We start from the raw sequence: 21,316 nt of genomic DNA on the forward strand, positions 1-21,316 counted from the left end.
ACAATAAAATATATTTTTATCTTTCTATAAAATTTATACAAACATACAGTCTTTTTTCAAAAAAGTTGTAGATTAGGTGATGTAAGGTTATGTTCAACATTCCTGAAATTAGTACAGTGATTGAATAATATACCTACTTTTTACAGAACTTTCTCACTCGTCCGACACACTCCAACACCTCTAGTTTTACTTCTACCAATAACAGGCAATATAAAAAATGCTATGAGAGGTAATGAATAATGAAAGTGAAAGTTCATAAGATATTTAATATAATTTTGGAGTAAAACAAGTCCATAACCAAAAAAGTAAAAAAAAACTTAATATTTCTTTAAGTGAAACATAATTCTGTACATACCTGATGTTTTCAATATATGTAACACTTCCCTATGTTGCTCGAAAAATTCCAAATTTCAGCGTGAAAATTCAACTTTTCTCTAATTAAACAATATTTGGTTAAACTTTAGGCGTTAACCATGATTACAGAAAAGGGCAACGTAATGAGGAACTTGAAAAATACTAGACATTTCAGCCAATGAGAGAGCTTCTATGAATTACTAGGTAAATATAATTGGTCGAATCGTCTAGTGTTTTCCGTTTTCCGCGTTGCACCGCCGCTTTCTGTTGCCATAGGAAGGTCTCTTGGTAATGCGCGGGAAACATGTCCGATGTATCTCGGTGGAGTTTCTAATGTTTCTATTACGATCAGCGAAGATTCGTAGAGATGTCATGCGAGCGCAGCCAAAATAGATATTACACAGCAAAGAAATTTCAAAGAATCGAAGCGTCGATTCTTAGTATGAAGGATCGATTCAGTCAAAAGATCGAAGATAAAGAATTGATTCAAAAGATCGATTAATCGGACCCTTTGTATCGATCTCAGCAGAATTGAATCGAGATCGAGCATCCCTACTTCGAGCTTTCGAGCCGAAAGGAAAGCGTTACCGTGTACTTACGCTTGGCCTTGTGTTCCAGCGCGCGATGGAATGTTCTCTGGAGCAGCGCTATGCAATTAAATTTGGAGTAAAACTTAGCAAATCGGTTTCAGAGGCTTACTTAATGATTCAGCAGGCCTAAAGAGATGATTGCCTCTTATAATCACAAGTTTTTAGTTGGCACAAATCCTCTAAGGATGGCCGGGAAAAGATCACCGCAAACCCTAGAATGAGCACCCAAAAGCAATGCTCCTTGTCTTTTTGACATCTAGGATATTGTTTATCACAGATTCGTACTGTCTGAAACAACTAGAAATGCTGGTTTTTACGTTGAAATCCTCAAAACATTAAATAAGAGGGTCGCATGTGTCAGGAGCGCCATCAAACGCATCTAAAGGCTTCACCGCGATAACGCGCCTAGTGACACCGCCTTCCTCGTCAGAGACTACCTGAATCAGATCAATTTGACAATGACCCCCGCCCTCATACAGCCTCGACGTGACACCGCCAGACTTTTTTCTATTTCACTCCCTCAAACGAGCCCTGGAAGGTAGACATTTGGAGACCATAGACCTGAAGGAGATCCCGGAGCATGCCCACCCACGAGCCAATGGAACATCCCTCAGGTTATGAGGCAGTTAGATGCCTGGCCCGCCGACCGCTCGCAAACCCAGGCCACCCAATGTCCTGCACGGTAGAACTGAACAGGGCCCGTCCTGCGCTTGCGTTCCTCTGTGCATATGTCCCACTCAGCTATCCTTCCTTCCTTCTTGCTCGCACTTGCTCCACGTGTATACGTATCTTTACCTTCCCGATACTTCGTCGTACACACGCTACACTTGCCTTGCATTGTTTATTCATCCCCCCCCCCCCCCCCCCCCCCCCCCCCCCCCCCCCCCCCCCCCTCTTCCTTACGAACGCACTGTTCATTTGCCTAAAGCACCCTAATACACCGGGGCAGAAAAAAAATTTAGCAGAAATAGCATATTTTCACCCATGGAAGAATTGGTCAAGGACCACTTATATTTCGTTCACATAAAATGTGTAGTTTTTAACTTAATTCATTTGTTAGTGAGGTTACCCTTGGAAATGTGCATAAGGTTTAATATGTAATAAACAAAAGTGTAGTTTTTGAACTATTTTTTGAGAACTTTTTCAGAAATTAAACATTTTTCTCTAACACATGCTCATGGATGAATTAGTGATAGATCACTCATATTTTGTTCATACAATATTTGTAGTTTTCAACCTAATTAATTTCTCTGAGCTGTTCACCTTGAAAATGTGTATAAGGTATTTATCAAACAAAAGTGTAGCTTTTGAACTATTCTTTGAATATTTTTGCAGAAGTTAGAGATTTTTTACCGAAACTTGCTCGTGATTGAATTGATCAAAAATCAATTACATTTTGTTTATATTAAATGTGTATTTTGCAACTTAATTCGTTTTTAAGAGAGGTTCACCTTAAAGATGTGTATAAGATTAAATATATAACAAAAAAGCTGTCGTTTTTTAAATATTCTTAAAATAGTTTGAAGAAATTATAACATTTACACCAAAACCTGCCCATGGATGATTTTATCGTAAACCACTTATATTTTGTTTATGTATGTAAAATGTGTAGTTTTCAAACTATTTCATTTTCAAGAAAGCTTGACCTTGAAAATATGTATAAGGTTTAATAGCTAGAAAACTAAACTGTAGGTTTTAAACTATTCTTTGCGTAGTTTTGCAGGAATTGAACATTTTTCAACTATACCTGCTGATGGATGAATTGGTAGAAAACCAATTATAGTTGGTTTATATAAAATGGCCATTTTTCATGATAATGAACTTTTAAATAATGCCCTTCTTGAAAATGTGTATACGCTTGAATATTTAATAAACAAAGTTTTGTTTGTACATTATCCTTTGAGTTGTTAAAAAGAAATTGAACATTATTTACCAAAACCTGCCCATGGAAGAATTGGTCAAGAACCACTTATATTTCGTTCATATATAATCTGTAGTTTTAAACTTAATTCATTTTTAAGAGAGATCTAACTTGAAAAAATATATAAGGTTCCATATTTAACAAGCAAAGTTGTTTTTTTTTGCATCATTCTTCGAGTGGTTTAGCAGAAATAGAACATTTGGTCCAAAACCTGTCAAGGATGAATTGCTCAAGAACCACTTACATTTTGTTCATATGAAATGTGGACTTTTCAGCTTACTTCATTTTTAAGAGAGGTCCACCTTAAAAATGTGTATAAGGTTTAATATTTAGTAAATAAAAGTGTAGTTTTAAACTACAATGTTTATTATTTTTATTTTATTTATTTGATTATGTTTTCATTGGTTTTGCAAAAACTGTACACTATTCATCAAACGTGCTCATAGATGAATTGGTTTAAAACCACTTACATTTTTTCAATATAAAATTTTTTGCTTGAAAGATAATTCAGTTTTAAGAACAGTCTACCTTGAAAATGTGTACAAGGTTAAATATTTAACAAACAAAATTGTTGCTTTTGCATTATTCTTTGAATAGTTTTGCAGAAATAGAATATTTTTCACCAAAACTTGCTCAGGGATGAATTGCTCTATAACCACTTACATTTTGCTTACATAAAATTTGTAGTTTGCAACCTAATTTATTTTCAAGAGTGGTCCCCCTGGCGGATCGAAGGAACCGAATTAAGCCTCTACAAAGTACCCGTCAAGACCCCATTGGGTCCCCATTCGGTTCCTCTTTGAAAAAATTGAAGAAAAACAGCAAGATCAACTTTTAAACTGTTGAAATTCGAATTCTACGTTAGATTTTCTGTTGGAAACTCACGGAGTAATCGCAATACTTTTTTTGCAGCGGTAAAAAGTTTGAAAAATATATAAGATATAAAACGCCTGTTGACTGCTACTTACAGATGATGCGTTTGAAGTGTAGCAGTCAACAGGCGTTGAACGTCTTATATTTTTTAAAACTTTTTACCGTTGCATAAAAAACTATTGCGATTATTCCGTGATCTTCTATAGGGAATTTTAACGCAGATTCCGAATTTTAATAATTTAAAAGTTGATTTTGCATTCAAGCGAGCTATACAGTGCGAAAACGAACATCGATAAGTTGCTTCGCGCGCACGCGCAGTTAACTTGTGCAGGCTTGTCGGAGTCGATCAAGGTTACCTCTTCCCATTTAATTGTTGCATTGTTTGGCTTATTTTGTGTCTGCCGGTCTGCAGGCATCTACGTGTATGTTTCTTTTGGGCCGTGATTTATATAGTTTAAGTCAAAATTGTTCGACGCTCATTGCTGCAAAATTCTTTCAGAATGGAAAGTGACTATATAGATTATCGAAAAAGTGCTAACATTTTTCCGAAATTTCGGGAAATTCGTAAAAATTGTTCATTTTTTAAAGTGACTCTGAAATCAGATAAATTTTCTCTTTGTTTGGAGGAGTTTCAGTAAGGGAAAATACTTAAATTACGTAACAGCGCAAGGGGTGGAGGAGTTCGAGACATTCTGCTATGATTTTTTATGGCAGGGGGAGGGGGTCCTTCACCGATGTAGTAAGTCATTTTTGCATATCCGTTTATGTGGAGCATTAACTTTTTGTTTAAAATTCATGAATTGTTGCTGATAAGTCAACGGAAATCTTGTTTGAAAGATTTCAATAAGTTTTCAAAGATTTCAAATACGACTTGCGTTCGCGAAAAAATTAGAAATTATTTTATTTATAATTCTTTAATCTTTGAAAATGGTTGACCTTGTTATTGTATAATTATACACTTCATTTATACAAACTTTTTATTAAGTTCGGGGCACCTACAATTTTTGAACCGGCATTGTTACTTGCATTACCAAGCCGAATGTGAGGCGGGAACGAGGTAATTAAAAAAAATGAAAAACCTATAGATATTTTTGAATTTAATTCAATACCAGTTTTGACCTTATTAAAACAGAATATTTTCCTGCTTTTACTTTTAACTTAGAATGTTTCTAAGTTGAGTTATTAAGCACCATGCCGTTTCTCACAATTCTAAAAATTCTCATCACTTAGTATATAAGGAATCTTTAAACCTCTTCTCCCAGCGTGATTTGGGTGCAATGCGTGTGTCATATGTATATGTTTGCGTACTGTGTATATAAGTAAAGGTTAAGTTAGTTACATCAGCGAATGTGTATTTTACATTCTTATATGTTTAAGTACTAATAATGATAATGATAATGTGTGTATTTATCTGCTATAATTGTGCAGTATGAGTTGGCGGAGTTTCACGACGGGTTACAAACTTGTCGTTTTCGTATTTTCGACTTTCACATTTTTTTCGAATGACTCATAATTTTTAGTATAGTCTTTAGCAAAATTTCAGAATCTTCTCTTTCAAAATGTGAAAAAATTATTACAATATTTCTAATATTTGACATTATTGTCCTGCTTGAATTTAATATAGTGAACTGTACATATCACATTTTCCTTTACAAGTTTTGTAGAACTTATATTAATTTTTTAAAGTAAATTTTTCATAGATTATTAATAAATACTGTAATACTTTTTAATATACGCATCCGATGTATGTCTTCTCTTGATATGTAATCTATATGAAATTACAAATAGGATTTGAAGTGAATTTTATATGGATTCTATAAGAGAGACATTTCTGACGACACACTAATTACCTACTTCCATATGTACGTATCTGAATCCTCTCAAGAGGTATTCTATAAGGATCTAAAAAAATAATTTGAGGTGCTTTCTATATGGATTTGCAAATATGATTTTTTTTAACATCGTGATAATTCCCTACTTCTGTATGGTTTTTTATGTATTCTTCTGACATTTAATCTATATGAAAGTGCAGCAGGATTTGAAGTGATTTCTATATGGACTTTATAAGTAGGACTTTTCTGACGTGCGCTTATTGCCTACTTCTACTGTATGGATCTATATGGATCCTCTCAAGATGTATTCTATATGGTACTGCAAAAATAATTTGACGTGATTTATATATGAATGTGCAAATAGGATTCTTTTAACATTTTTCGAATTCTCTACTTCAATATGGTTTTATATGTATTCTCCAGATGTGTAATCTATATGAAATTGTAAACAGGATTTAAAGTGGTTCCTATATGTATTTTATGAGTGAAATTTTTCGCGAAAATATGTGTAACATGATGTAACATTATGTGAAATAATGTAACAGATGTAAGATTACGTTCCCCTACCGTTAGAAATCTCTGAGTATATTCTAAAGATTCTCTAGGGTCAGAGAAGCTCAGAGAAATTTTCCGCAAGCACTCAAGTAGATATATTTAAAGGTCCAGGTAGTTCTTTTAAATGTTTTAAAGGCTTTAAAATGTCCTTTCCGAAATTGAAATAGAAACACGATCATAAATAACAAGCAGAGAGGCTGAAACTGAAATAAGAGTTCGATCATAAATAACAAGCAGAGAGGCTATATCAATAGAGTAGCCGACACTCAAGGGTCCTTTGTTAAGCTTTCGGATTAAAATTTAGAAGTCGATTTTTTAAATTTCAAAGTTATCAGCCTAAAACATAATAATTCGGAATGTATGGGTTTCGATGATTTTAGATATCTTTTTTTTTAATGCTTCAAATTGGAATTAATACGGTGATTCTCGTAAATAGTATGAGGTACGCCAAAAAAGACAACATTTTCTAATCCAATTAGAAAATTGTATACTAATATATAAGTTATAATTATAAAAAAGTATAATCAGAAAATGCATTAATTAAAAAAAAAGTGTTAATAATTTGACGAGAAATTTGAAAAGGGAGAGTCGGATTAGCGGCGGCCAACTGCTGTAAATAAATCTGCCCGCCCGGTATGTGACGAATACAAAACGAACATTATATTACCGTCGCACAACTCTTAAACGGACCACTAAAGGGACCATGAAAAGGACACAAATCTCTCATACTATCTCAGAGACTAAATTGTTTCAAATCGACTCTGCTTATAGTTTCGAATGGGCTAGGCTATTTCGCTGGAGAATACTCAAAGATTTCTATCGATAGGGTATATAATCTTTCCGTCGAAGGTTCTTTCATCTGCACGGAAAACAGTGCATTAATCTTTCCTGAATTATTTCTATACTCGGGGATAACAGCGAAGCTTGAACAAATGTCAAAGATTCTGTATAATATTCAGAACTTAATGTAAAACAAATGTGGAATAACTCTATAAGAGTTCTGTAAACTTTATATTGAACTCCGATTTAAAAATTTTAATAAAATATATGGAGAAATTTACGAAAAAACGTTGAAAACTTTCGTAGAAATCACATTTGATGTATTGAGTGTTTGTGATCATATAATTATAAGGTCCAGATAACTCAATTCTGCTAAAATTATAGCAAAAGTCTTGAAAACATGATGAAAAATCTCATAAAAATTCGATTCGAGGTATTCACTGTTTGTGAAGTACTTCAATATAAGATCTATAGACCTTAGTTCTATAAAATATAGCTGCAAGTCCCTACTGCGCGAAGGTAGCGCAATTTATCGCATCCCTCGCCCCTCATCCAAAGCATTTGTTTAATGTTTAACAGTTTTAGAGTACAAAGTTCATTAGTGAGGAATAGTAATAATAATAATGAATCGAATGAAAGAAGGAGAAAGAGTAAGTATCTGAATAATTATAGTATTCACGAAATTGTTGTTAAAAAGCTTCACGACTGCTTCTTTTTAAAACACCTTCAAGCGTACAAAGTATTTAGGCGGACCGAATCCATTTCAAAACAGACAGGGACTTGAAATCGCAGAATCTCCCGAAAGCGAAATATGTTGTTATTTAGAGAAAATAAGGCGATACGTATTTTTCTGATTTTCAAACAGAATTTTTTCTAAAAAGTTATGCTTATTTGAATTTTGTGCATTGTTTTTCTTAAAATCAGAATTTTTTTTAACTCTAGAACTTTCGGCCTAACTGAGATATTCATTATTTGCAATTTTATACTTGCTCAATAACTTTTGTAGCCAGGAGAATTCTTTTTTGTTACAATCGAATTTTCTGCTTTTTCTTGGAAACAATGATAGATTCGAAAAATGTTAGAATAAAAATTTGCACGCCTGAAAAAATTCTATGAAAACGCCTCGTGTTCTCTTGCGATATTTTTCATAGTTTACAAAAAAATTCAAAAACTACATTTTTAGCGAAGAAAAATTCTCTCGGCCTCAAGAATGGATAGACCAATGCGCCAATGTTTATTTGAAGCGAGGGAAACTTAATGGCATCCCAAAAGATTCTGAACTCGTTGACAGAAGCGCTATACGATACCTTTGCGCTGGAGAGACTTATACATACCTGGGCGTGCCACAGAGCCGCATTCAGGATGTGACATCTATAAAGGATACTCTCCGAAGCAGATACAAACATCTCATTCGGCAGATTTGGTTTTCCGAACTGTCGGCCATGAACAAAGTATCTGCAACGAACATGATTGCTGTCCCGGTAGTACTCTATTCATTTGGAGTAGTTCCATGGACGAAGAACGAGCTCAGATCCCTTGATATTGGGACAAGAAAGGTTATGCACATGCACAAAAGCATGCATCTTAAGTCTTCTGTTCCGTGACTATACATCTCACGCCGTCAAGGTGGTCGCGGAATATTGAGTCTTGAATGTCCTCACAACAGGATTATTCTGGGTACAGCACATAGAGTTGCGTTATTTCCACCTTAAAATACCTTCGCCACATTTTGAGCCAAGACATTCCTGATGATAGCTGCAGGGCGTGCCATGCACACCCCGAGCATTTCGCTCACATACTATCTAGTTGTCCAACTTACGCCGGAACGACCTACATTCAAAGGCACAAGGCGGTACTAAGTTTGCTTTATTACCACCTCTGTCACTCTTACGGCATTAACCTTAATATCGCTCCTCTAAATGCTCCTAGAGAAATCGAGTCAATTGTCGAGAATGGGAAGTGCCGCATATACTGGAACTTTATATTTTCGGCAATTGTTTCTGTTGCTCACTCGAGGCCTGACATGGTTCTTCTTGACTTCGAGAAGCGTCTTTAACGAATTCCGTTACAGACTTGAACCACCTATCTCAGGGTCGTGAAACGTGGTTGTGGCTGAAATTTTATCGTGATTTCGCTGGGAACTGGAGCAATTTTTCAGATTAGCACCTGCTCTCGGCGAAATCCTGCGGTTGTCCTTATGGCAAATTTTTAATTATATATATATATATGTGTGTGTGTGGGGGGGGGGTGTTGTCGTCTCCACCAGCCTTCTTTCTATTCCCCTCTCTTCTATTGCCTGCCATAACACTTTTCTGCTTACTGAATCGAAAGCTGCTTTAAAGTGCATGAAGAACGCAATTAATTTCGCTGTTGTTTAATGTTTATATTTATAAATATTAATTTTGCCAGATCAGGAATAGGCAGAGAAGAACCGTTAGAAATAATTACCTATTAGTTCAAGTTTTATTTAAAGTATAGAATACTTGGCAGATTAGGACCATTTTTTAGAACCACACGTATTACTCACTCGATATATATATATATAGACATTTTTGTAAGGTGTAATATTTAATGTCTTAATTGAGTTAATCACTTTAATGATCCGCAAAGATCAGACAACGATCTGTCGTAATTCACTGCTGCTCGCACACTGGTTTTCTCGAGCGACAAGGCTATCGTCACACACTCAAACTAAGAAATCACGTGACTTCAAACGTTCATTTAAATAATAAGGAAATCGAAAATAGCTTTGAAATAAGCGATGTCGATAAATCGAATAATTTTCAATCGCAGAAAATCTCATACACACGAAACTCTAGAACTTTAAACAGCTGTCTTTATCCCTAGATTTCTGTTAACCAAGTAGTTCAGTACATAAATGTTGCCTATGGTTCTGATCTCTTTTTTAAAACCTGTCTGATTGTGTGAAATACTTTCTCTTTTCTCTATCTGACTCTAACCTGTTTCTTAAAATTTGTGCACATATTTTGTAGCCAACTGGCATGGGAGGGATCCCTCTGTATGTGCTCCTATACCTTCTGTTTCTCTCCTTTCTTGATAAGTGGTACCACTAGCCCTGTCAGCCACTCTTATGTTCACCCTTCTCTATTCTATACCTTGCTGAAGATCTCCCACAAGCCTTCTCTGACCCCGTCTCCTCCATGCTTCAATGGTTCGTTCATTATTCCATCTTCCTCGGTAGCCTTGTTCCGTTTTAATCTATTTATTGCCTCATTTACTTCTTCTCGTGTTATTCTATTCCCTACCTCCATTTCCACTTGTGCTTACTTTCGATTTTCCCCTATTATCCTATTTTGCCCTTCCCCTAACAGACTCTTGAAATAGTCTGTACACTCACCCAATTCTATTTCTTTATTTACGCCCTTCTATCCTCTTATTTCCTTATTTAACACATCCCAAACCCTACCTTCTTTGATCGCTTTTTCTACTTCTTTCTTGTAATTTTCCTTTCCCCTTTGCTTTTTCCTTTCGAGAATCCTCTCATGTTCACGTTTTGTCCCATTGTACTCCCACTTCTCCATTTCCCCTGTTCTCCATTTTCTTACACACTCTTTCATTCTCTCTTTACTCTCCTCACATTCTTCGTCCCAACAGGCTCTCTTTTCCCTTCTCTTTTTTTTTGTACCTATCTCACCGCTTACCTTTTCAATCGACCCTTTCTATCGTTTTATTAACTAGTCTACTCCCTCCTCTTCTATAAACCTAATATTTTTGTATCCCCTTGCAGTCCTTCTCATCTGCCTAAGTTTCACTCATCATAATCACGTCCCACTTTCTATCTCCCCCCAAAATCCTTCATTCTTGTTCTTCAGACCTAACTCTTTTAGACTCTTTTTCGTTTTCCCCCCCTATCTTTCTCAGATTTTTTTCCTGTTTTCCTTAGTTCTTCTAATCCTTTATCCCAGCATCATTTCTCCTCATTTATCCACAACCTGTTTCTCCTTGTCCACACCATATGGCTCTTTTTCCTCTCTACCCAAACCCTCTGCTCTATTTGCCATCTCCTTTTCCTCTTCCTCCATGTTAGATCTTCTTCAATTCTTTCCCTTCTTCCTCTCAATAATTTTTTTCCCTCCATAATTTTCTTGTTCTCCTCCTCACTTCCCACTTTTACTAAAAACATTCCTTCTTTTCCTTTCTTCATCCCTCGTATTCGCTTGACACCTTCTACCCTTACCTGTAATCTTCCCGTTCTTCCAACTAATTCATCTCTCTAATTCACTGTTTGACAACCTCTCTCTGTCTATTTTAAATTCTCTCTAGCTTATCCCAAACCTTGTCTTTCTCCTTCTTTCAGCGTTTATCCCATTCTTCCCATTTTTCTCTTACATTTTTTACTTCCCCCCTTATGTCGTTTTCCTGCCTATTAATGTCCCTATTCATATCATCCAGTCTCTCTCTTGTTTCCTCTCTTAACCCTTTTATGAGAGCTTCCAATTTTTCAAACATCCCCCTATATTCCCTTTTACTTTCTGGTGTTTTCCGTTCATTTCTAACCTTCTTATTATCTTTGCCCCTTTCAACATAATCGTCCCCTGTCTCTCTTTTCCTTTTATCCTCCCCTTTACGGCTAGTTGCGCTAACCTTTTTTTTTTGCCATTCGTCCAGACTCCTGTTTGAAACCGCATTTCCTAGCTTGTTTAGGCGCTGTAAATTTGACGGTCTTTCACGTGGCTTGCCACTATGGCTTGCTGATCTGTGCGATCGTCCAGTAACTGTTGCCCTCTGGCGCCAGTTTGTAGACTTAGCGTCGTCCGCATCTTACCTTAACCAAAGCTTCATGACGTTTCCCGCCTTATTTACCTACCTCTTACCCCCCTGACCGAGCAACTATTTTTTGTATCCCTAACCTCAAAAACTTTGCACGCTGCAACTTTTACTTCGAATCACTCACTTTCTGCCTTTACACCTTTGCATTCACTCACCCTTATTTCTTTACAGTCGACCTCAGCACTTTTTGCACTTTCTGCATCCACTCACCCTTATTCCTTTCACCAAAGCCAAACAATACTTCTTGACACCAAAGAGTTCTTTCACGATCGGTACCGGAAAAGGAAGCCACATCATCTTTTATTTGTACTATGATTCTAGTAAGAACATAAGATTGATTTTTACATTCCACTTTATTTATCTATTTGAGATCGCTGATTAAGAATCTAAAATTATTTATCGAAATTCCAAGATGGCGGATTCAATATGACGGCTGAAAAGTGAAAAAATTATTTTACGTCAGCAGCACGAGTTTGGAATGAATATACGGGTTTTTGGGGGCGTTGATTACGAATTTATTATTAGTTTCACGAAATTTCAAGATGGCGGATCTAATATGGCAGCCATGACATTGTGGCAACCATGACAGGTCCGCCATTTTGAAACAATCCAAAAGGCTATACGGCATGAAAAAGTAGGAGCTTGAACGACAATTTTGAACCCAATAAAATTCATTTATCTTGCAAATTGAAGTGTGATTTTAGTGCTTAGCATTATATCCGTAAAACTACACCATTTCGAGATAGGTGTAAGAGAAGGATCGTGCGGACATCCCGCTCAAACTCACCCCCTACTCTGCTGCTTCTTTTTCTTCTGTATTCATAATGCGTCCCCTAAGGGTTTACATGACCTTTGTTCCTTACATGACCACCTGCAAATTTTATGTTACATTATCCTTACTATTTACAATATTTACAATATGTATAACTATTTATATAAATTTTTATATCTCCTTACTTCTACTTTATTCTAGCGCAATTTTACTGTCAGAAGAGTGCGCGAAAGATCGAAGCGAGAGAGCGAGCGAGTGAGAGCGAGCGCATTTTAATCTACTTATACTAATACATAATAACACCTACTTACAAATTTTGACACTACTAATCTAGGCGACTTCCTTTTTCCTTCACTTTAATTTCTCTTCTATCTCATTCCCGATTTGCCATTTTCCTACTTTCATTCTTTCTCATTCGCCCCTCTAGCCCCCTCCAATCCCTTTATCAACTGTTCCCCTAAGCCATCGTCCCCTATTTTGGTCCATCTCCTCTTACCCTATCCCTTTTCTAAATACTTTGGTACGAGTTCCTTTTTTAGCATCTTATACCATTTATTATATTTTGATTTCTCAATAATTTCCCATCTATCTAGTAAATATCTTTGGATATTTAATACTTATTTTGATAACTTAAAAATAATTTGGCTAAATACTAAGATCAGTATAAAAAGTATCAAAACATAATGATGTTACGAAGGAATAATGTCAAAATTATGCGGTCATCATATCTTATATAGAAAAGAACATGAAATTAAGGTAACGAAACATTCGTTATGTTTCTTTTCGTTTTTTTTTTTTTAATAAAACTATGACGACATCTAATTTTGACATCGAACCTCCGTAGCTGCATCATCTTTTAGTCATTTTTCCTACTTATTATAGTTTTCAGGTAAATTATATTGAATTTATTTAGTTACATCCATGTACTATAACAATTTATTAACAGCTATGCAACAATGTGACATGTCCGTTACGTCACACACGTGTATCATTTGTACTTTATGTTTGTTACACGCATGATCTATATGAATTGTGCTATCTTGTTAAATAACCATTCTTAAATTGTCTGGAAAATTTGTCTCAGAAAGTAATCATATATTATCAAAATTATTTATAAAATTATTATAGAATATAAGTATATCTATTAGAAGTATTTGAAAAATTATTAACAATAAACTAAGAATTCATATAGTACATTTAACATGTAATCTTAAATGAATAACAAAAAATGGGGATTTTAAATCCTTTAATAGCTTTCAAACATTCGTCAAACGGTGTTTTAAAATAAGTTAGTTTTAAATTGATTTTAGATATGAATTTCCCTGCTATGCCATTTCCATTTTCAAGTTTCCTTACTCTTTTAATAATTCCAATGATTTTGCTTTTATTTTTTAAAAGCGAAGCTTCTGCTTTCCCTTAAAACAAAAATAATTTTTTTTACACTTTTCATTCTATCGTTTAATCCAATCTAGTCTTATTCCCTTTTAGCCTGAATCAATTTGTCATATATTTTCCAAAAAACAACATGCTATTTTTATTTTCGCTCATGGCTTCCTTCACCCCCAGGAAATCGATAATCGTCTATGTGACTTCTCACTCGAATTTTTGTCTAATTTAAATTTTCTAGTCTGGCAACAGTTCCAACAGTGCCAACAAATAACACTACTGTCGTGGGATCCACATCAGTGCTACTTTCTCAGTAGGGCGTTCAAGATTCTTCATGTAGGGTACAGGCTCGCTGCAAGTCTCCCGCCGCTCACTTCTGAGTTTGACTGGCTCCCTCCTGCGGACTACAACATCAGTACCCCCCCCCCAACATCTCTGTGACACCCCCCCCCCTACAGTTTCTTTTATCAACGTAATTCATTTAACCCTGAAATTACGCTACTCGAGTACAGATTGAAATATCCCTAAATACATGGCAGAATTTTCAATTCAAGTAATATTTAATATAAGATCACATTTAAAGACATTATTTCGCATGTAGGTATGCAATCATGGGTACATATAACTTATTGTGTAATAAACACATTGAACGTCAAGATCAATAGTGAGAATCTCCTTTTCTCTCAAACTTTCATTTTTCTGATAGCCTCAGTCAAAATCACAAAATCACAAGTTCAATTCCAAATCTGTTATGTTAATGAGGTCCGCCCAATGTGGCAGACCTACAAAGATACCCGGCGTGGAGTATAATATAGCTAAAAGGCGGTTCTATGACCAAATTTGAAGCACGACAAATAAATTCATTCGTACGGAATGTAGGTACTAATCTAAAGAGTAAATAATTAAAAAAAACTTGGTAGAAAAGTCATCAAAATTACTCAATTTAATTTGCTTTGTAATGAAAATTTTGTCGATCTAAAAATTCCGCCGACTCCCAGTATAACCGTGTTAAATTTCGCCCATGGTGACGTTTCACGAAGAAAGATGGGTAGTCACAGAATAGATGAAATCACAACGACAGGCCGGTAAAACGATCGTGTGACTTAAGGACATGAAGCGACCCAAGGATGACAGCTTTCTGCATCAATCACGCAAGTTCCTTGGCCGAGAGCACCGATCACATGGACAATTATTTTAACCTAATAATGCGGGTACATTCGCTGCAGCTTCATTCTAAGGTTTTGATACCTCTCCTCCTTTTCCTTGACAGTGCTATTGTAGTCGGTCATAGCCGAGAATTTGAACACGAATATAGCTCGTTTCTCGAAGCTATGGAGAACGATGTCAGACCTCCAGTGTGCAACGGGGACTGCTGTCCGAAAATCATAATTCTAGAAAATTTCGCACTTCTAGTTTTGGACAATTGATTCTATATACCTCGAAGCGTGCAGCAGGGCATGTTCGCAACTAACACCGTAACATTGTGCCTGTAGAGATACGTCGTTCCCACACGACAGGGTGCAACACCCAGATAGTATGTGTTCTATCTACAATGATATTAACATTTTGTCACTTTAAACAAAAGAAAAATGATATTACTCTTAGTGACAAAATTATAGGTGTTCAAACGATAGAAAATGTTGAATAAAAACAACTTTCAGCTTAACCCATGACCAAAAACGCAGACATAGTGATTATATGGCCTCACTTAATCTTTTTTTTTTTAAGTGAAAATTTTGTTGTTTTTGTCTTTAGATATTTTTCTTAGATATTCAGTGATGATAATTCAATCACTGCTTCGAGTAGTCTTAATTAATAAAATTCATCATTTGTACAATTATAAAATTTATGTATGTAAGTATCTAATGCAATGAAGGAACATATCTATCAAAAGTAAAATAACAATTCACTACCTTATTCATTGCTTTAAAAGCAGCCAAGTAGGGTACAGCCTTGAAGAATCCTACATCTTTGTAAATTTGTAGATCTTTAAGCTCATCTACTTCTTTCAGCAACAAATGTATTTCCTGAAACTAAATATCTATGGTAGTTTTTTACTTTTTTTTAACGAGTTTCAATTTCTCCGGCCACAACAAAGACTTATATTGACCTAAAGGAGAGATTAAACCCCTCCAGATACCTGTGATTCGACATTTATCGTAATCGTTTCTCAGATCACCATTTGTTTTTAATCTCACGTGATTTTCCTTGAGGGAAGTATTTCATGTACTTGCGTGGGCATCACTCAACTAATTCTCATCATGTTCTTTGAGAAGCTCGAAATCCGTGAAAAATTTTTACAAAACAATAATAAAATTCAGTACTGGTTCGATGGAATGGCAGTGTTGATCTACTAGTCGTGATATGGTACTTAGTTGTTTTAATAAAGAACGAGATTTCTCTTGGTGACACCAAGCCTCATCGGGAATATGTATGGAAGTAAACTAGTTACCGAGAGAAACAGAAATTTTAAAGATAAAATTTGTTTGTTAAAATTGTAGGAAAAGTTGTTCTATGAGATGATGGGTTATTCTACTCGCATGTGTCGTTAAATTATTACGTTAAGATAAGCTTTATTGGAGTTTAGTTGCAAGTTTGTTCATTCGTTTTTATTATAAAAGTGAGGTTAATCGATATTTTTCAAGAGAAATATTATTGTTTGGTGATCAATAAAATAAAATTAGTATGATACTTCCTCCTGAACATGCAATACATTTCAGTGTCAAAGTAAATAAAATAATGGCAGCACTTCTCATCGCGATGACTGCATGTCCAGGAGTGAAGTTATATTCGTTGTTGCATGTAGAGATGGAATATTCTATGTCCGGCAGAACCACCTATATCGCAATTGCAAAAATTGAAGATATAGCGGGAAATTTGTTTTAAAAACTTACATAATATGGAAATTTAGACGTTGTTAGTATAAAGAATCAAGCTGCCATCTATATCGCTGAGAAAATCGGTTTCAGAACGTTTTTAACAGAGTTTTGATGGTTTACAATTTGGAAAATTTCTTTAAAAGTGTGTTTTTTGTAATTATTTTCGGTGCATAAAATTTTGGCGTTAGGAAAGTCAATTTGATGATCTAAAGTATGTGAATGTCAAACTAGTCGATAAAAAGATTTTATCAACGATCGGTTAACAAGTTGCGAACAGTATGCCACGCTTGTTCCGACAGTTTCGATCAGCTGGCGTATTTGAATTCTGTAAGTTAGCAACACTTCTTTCACTCTCCTTGCAAGTCGAAAGTTTCCCTCCCCCAACAGTTCTACGCGCGTGCAGCTAATCTTCCGCTCGTCGGTGTAAAACCGATTAATATACTTTAGAGGGGTCACCAAACTCCCGCACCAGCGCGTCCTCATGGTATCCCCGGAAACTAAACATGAAGTGAACCTACCGATCCCTGCTGCGAAAAGTTTCAGAAGCCTATTTCTCTTGCCAAGTGAGTCAAGTTTCGTGCTGCGCAGTATAATGCTTTCTACTCCCGTGTCTCTCGTGGAGTCCGCGGAAGTTCCTTTGCCTTGTCAACCCGATTACTGCTACAGAAAATATAATAGATTGCCGTAACCATTGCATTCTGTCAGAAGAGCTCGATTCAAATTTTAATTTCGTTTCTGTGGTAAGTATCAGAATAGTCTTATTTTTAAATGACGAGTGCAATTTTTACCAAATAAAAGTCTGAAATGGATTAATGTGCTTACAGTAAAACTTTGAAGACTTGTGGTATCCGATATAACATGGAAAACATTTTTAATCATGCGAAATTAATCCAAAAATGGGAAAGAAGGTTCCCATAGATTAAAATCGCTTTTTTAATGTATTATCTGCAAAAAGACACAAAATAAATGAAGAATGTATGTGCAGTTACTTGATTATTTGTATCTATAATATATATTCTCTTTATCATGTTGACTTTTAAAATGATCATTTCATATTCTATACTCTTATTCAGTTATTAAAGGCTGTGGAAAAATAGAAGACGCGAATTCTGCTGGACATAATCATGACGTAAGCGCCGAGTTCTCAAGCGGCTACAGAGTTCACAAACCTGGTGAGTATACACCGAGAAAAATTTAAGAATATCTTAGTTCAATAATACCTTGGATTCATACGCTTCGCATAAATAAGAACTCTGTAGTTAAAAAAGTGTAACTGGATCTCTTCATTTAATATTTAATTTTATCCGTTTGAGTATAGAATCAACCTTGTAGCAATACCGAACTACATCGACTAAGTAAGTATTGGCAGAGAGCAGTTCTTTATGTAGAAATCGCAACATTCATAAGTTGAATATCATTTGTTCTAAAGCATCGAGACGTATACTGTTCCCCTTTTTTATCGGGTACGTAACGAAATCTGAATCACAGCCCGTCGGTAAGATAGGAATTTCACGATTCAAAATACTAGACGCGCAGCTGCTATTCTAAAAATGTGAAAACGGAGCAGCTCCACGTATACAATTCTTACGTTCAGGGAATAAAACAGCGCTATGTGGGGCAAAGCGATTCCTGACCCGTTAAATGTTTTCATACGCGAAAGCTCGGCGTCTAAAAAGAAGTGCGTCGATATAGATATACTCGCTACGCTTCGCTCCGTTCGACTTGGCTAGTTTGAATGATGACGCACAGTGAGATTCGAACGAATCTGTAACGTAGGAACTTTGCGTGAGCAGTGTGCTGAGTTGAAGCACCGCACAGTGGGAAAAAAGCACTTTTTTGGGACAAAAATCAGCCGACTCCTCAATTTTCAACGGATCAGAGATTTTTTTTAATACTCATGAAGAATCGCACTTTTTTTAATAAAAATGTAACTTTTAGATAAATATCCTGTATTTTGTTAATTATTATAAACAAATTAATGGATATAACTGTTAACTGCTGCATTTTCGGATTTCGAATGTATGACTTACATAAATTTTGTTATAAAAATATGAAGAATCAATTTTTAATTGCAAACAAGCACCAAATATTAATTATAGTTAATAGTTTAAACAATTTTATGCTCTATACTCAGAACGATAAAATAAAAAAATTAATGAAGAGATCCAGTTCCACTTTTTTACCTAGAGAGTTCCTATTTATGCGAAGCGTATTTGACCAAGGTATTATTAAACTAAGATAGTCGCATTTTTTTGATGTAGATACAGTTCAGTAATTATTTTTCAATCATATTTTCATCTAAAAAACTTAAACTTATTTCTTAATTAATGATTTTGGTGTTTTCTTTTTTTCAGCATTGAATCTTGACAAGTAAAATGGTAAAGAACTATATCTCACGACCCATCCGTGGAGTAAAACGCCAAATTATCCTGCAAGCTTCAAAAAATTAAAGTACTATTCCCGCGACGTTATTAACTATGCATCTAAATTAGGATCACGTGAACCTGATGCAAAAGATCTTTCTGGCAAAGAATTTCCTAAAAATAAAGGTTGTCTTTAATTATTGGTTGTCTTATTTAGTATCTGAGGATAAAGTTTACTGCTTGCACTGCATGCTTTCTGCGATTAAAGGCGCAAAGACCTTGACGTCAAATAGATTTAAGACTTGTAGTAAACTTAGTCACTCTTGAACATAATAGTTACCTGCTTTACAGCGAGTGTAAGGATTCATGACGCCCATTAGGACCAATACCCAGAGTTGGTCTACTACCCTTTTGCCCATTTATCCAGGACGAGCATGTTGTGAAACCTTTGTGCGTTGACAACTGTCGCACCCTTTCACGTTGTTTAAAACGCCCCTGAAAATTCCAAGCTAATAATAATTGAGGACAGCCCTAGCGGAGTACTGTTTTACCCTTAAATGACCTGCCGTTGTTCATCTTGTACCTGCTGCCGTTTATCGACCGGAACCACTAATTTCCATGCTTCTGTATCTTCTATGATTGGTCTATGTTTGGTCTAAATGAATATAGTTTTCCCTCTAGATCCTTTCAACCATGATAGCTTCTAGGGAAATTTTGTGCATTCCTAACTTGACGGGAATACCACGGTTCGACAATTACTTCCGCTCTACACACCTCGGCGACTTCCTCATTCTCATATATCCGTGAAAGAGTGTCAGGTACATGGTGCAAAGCACCTTTACGATGGACTATTTAAAACCGGTGCGTTCGGCATCCAATAACGTACGACTTAATTGGAACTAAGATTGGGGCCGACGAAAATGCCTTTTTAATTGCCTCAAATGCCATCTTCTATTTCTCCGACCAATTCCAACGGTTTTTTTTTATAAACGAGTAAGGGACTTCGAATGTGAAGCAAAATCTTTTATAAAGCGCCTATATCAGCTGGCAATACCTAAGAATCTCCTAAACTGTCTGATATAGCACGGTGCATGGTAGTTAGCGACGGGCGATACCCGTTCTGCATCCGGTTACAATAAAGAATCAATGGTTAATGTTTGCGATTGACGACGGTCGCGGCGAACCGGCGATAGCGTCGCAACCGCACGCGGCCAAGTTCGAGTAATTTATATTCTTAGCTAGATCGCGACCGTGATTTTATTCTGATTCCTTAGGCAGGAATCGGTGTGGGTGTACTCTAGTCATGCCGAGTAGACGATCGGTCGCGACGGAGCTCCTTTCGGACCGAGTGTTTGATTTCGATACGATAGAGATGATGAACGAACGAGTACCGGTGTACTGTACGACTACTCAACGAGTACTGAAAAGACTGCAAACAACGGTTCGGTGCGGCGGCCAACGCCTGCGCATGCTCGCTCCCACTCTTCTATGATGATTATGATTATTGCATGAAAACTTAAATTCTAAACTGTGTCGCGATGCAACATGCTCCTGGCCGCAGCTGCGAAATGAGATGAATTACATTCAGCGAACGAAGCAGAGGAAAATACAATGATGATTAACTACGAGTGAAGATGAATGCATTTCAGCCTTACATTAAGATCGATATAGAACGATAGACAACATCAACAATGAACAACAATTAACGTAGTGATATTGAAGCCGGTTTCCTTTGAAAGGACTGCTCGAATGATTTAGTGGTTTTAATCACAACAAGGTAACCCTAGATTTATAAAGATAATAACCTTAAGATTAAGATAAGATATTTGCACGAAAACTATTTGGTTTGGTTTTGAGTTACTCGTTAACAACTAAAGCTATGGAGTCAATTTCCTTTGAAATGACTGCTTCGTTGGTTTAGATCATAGAGATTTATTGAGTAAAAAATTGGTTTTTATCTAAATATTTACAAACAGGATCATGATTTTTCTTATTCAAATAATATAAAGTGAAATAGTAAGGTAAATGCACCTGTTACCGTTCGTGTTCCTATTATCGTTCTAACCTTATTGAAATGTGATAAATAATGAATTTTTATACTTTGATTTATAAGGAGTGATAAGTGCATTCACCTTACTCGCGCTGGTAGAAAAAATTGTAAATGTACCTCAAGTGTGATCTGTCGAAATACATACGTAAACCGTAGGGAGTGGGGGGGGG

At 35.8% G+C, this 21,316-nt stretch overlaps 1 protein-coding gene across 8 annotated transcripts in view; it reads left to right on the forward strand.

The window, feature by feature from the left end:
• LOC117172747 (zinc transporter 1) overlaps positions 1-21,316 on the forward strand; it is a 491,563-nt gene that overhangs the window by 290,864 nt on the left and 179,383 nt on the right. The window contains exon 1 of one of the 8 annotated variants that reach the window (XM_033360940.1): positions 4,080-4,477. The exons of the other annotated variants lie outside the window; for them this stretch is intronic. Within the exon in view, the coding sequence (XP_033216831.1) occupies positions 4,436-4,477 (42 nt within the window). The 5' untranslated portion in view covers positions 4,080-4,435. Of the gene's footprint in view, positions 1-4,079; positions 4,478-21,316 lie in introns of those variants that run through there. 8 annotated transcript variants of the gene reach the window in all.

Source organism: Belonocnema kinseyi, chromosome 5, assembly GCF_010883055.1.
Source record: "Belonocnema kinseyi isolate 2016_QV_RU_SX_M_011 chromosome 5, B_treatae_v1, whole genome shotgun sequence".
In the NCBI taxonomy this organism is placed as follows: Eukaryota; Metazoa; Arthropoda; class Insecta; order Hymenoptera; family Cynipidae; genus Belonocnema; species Belonocnema kinseyi.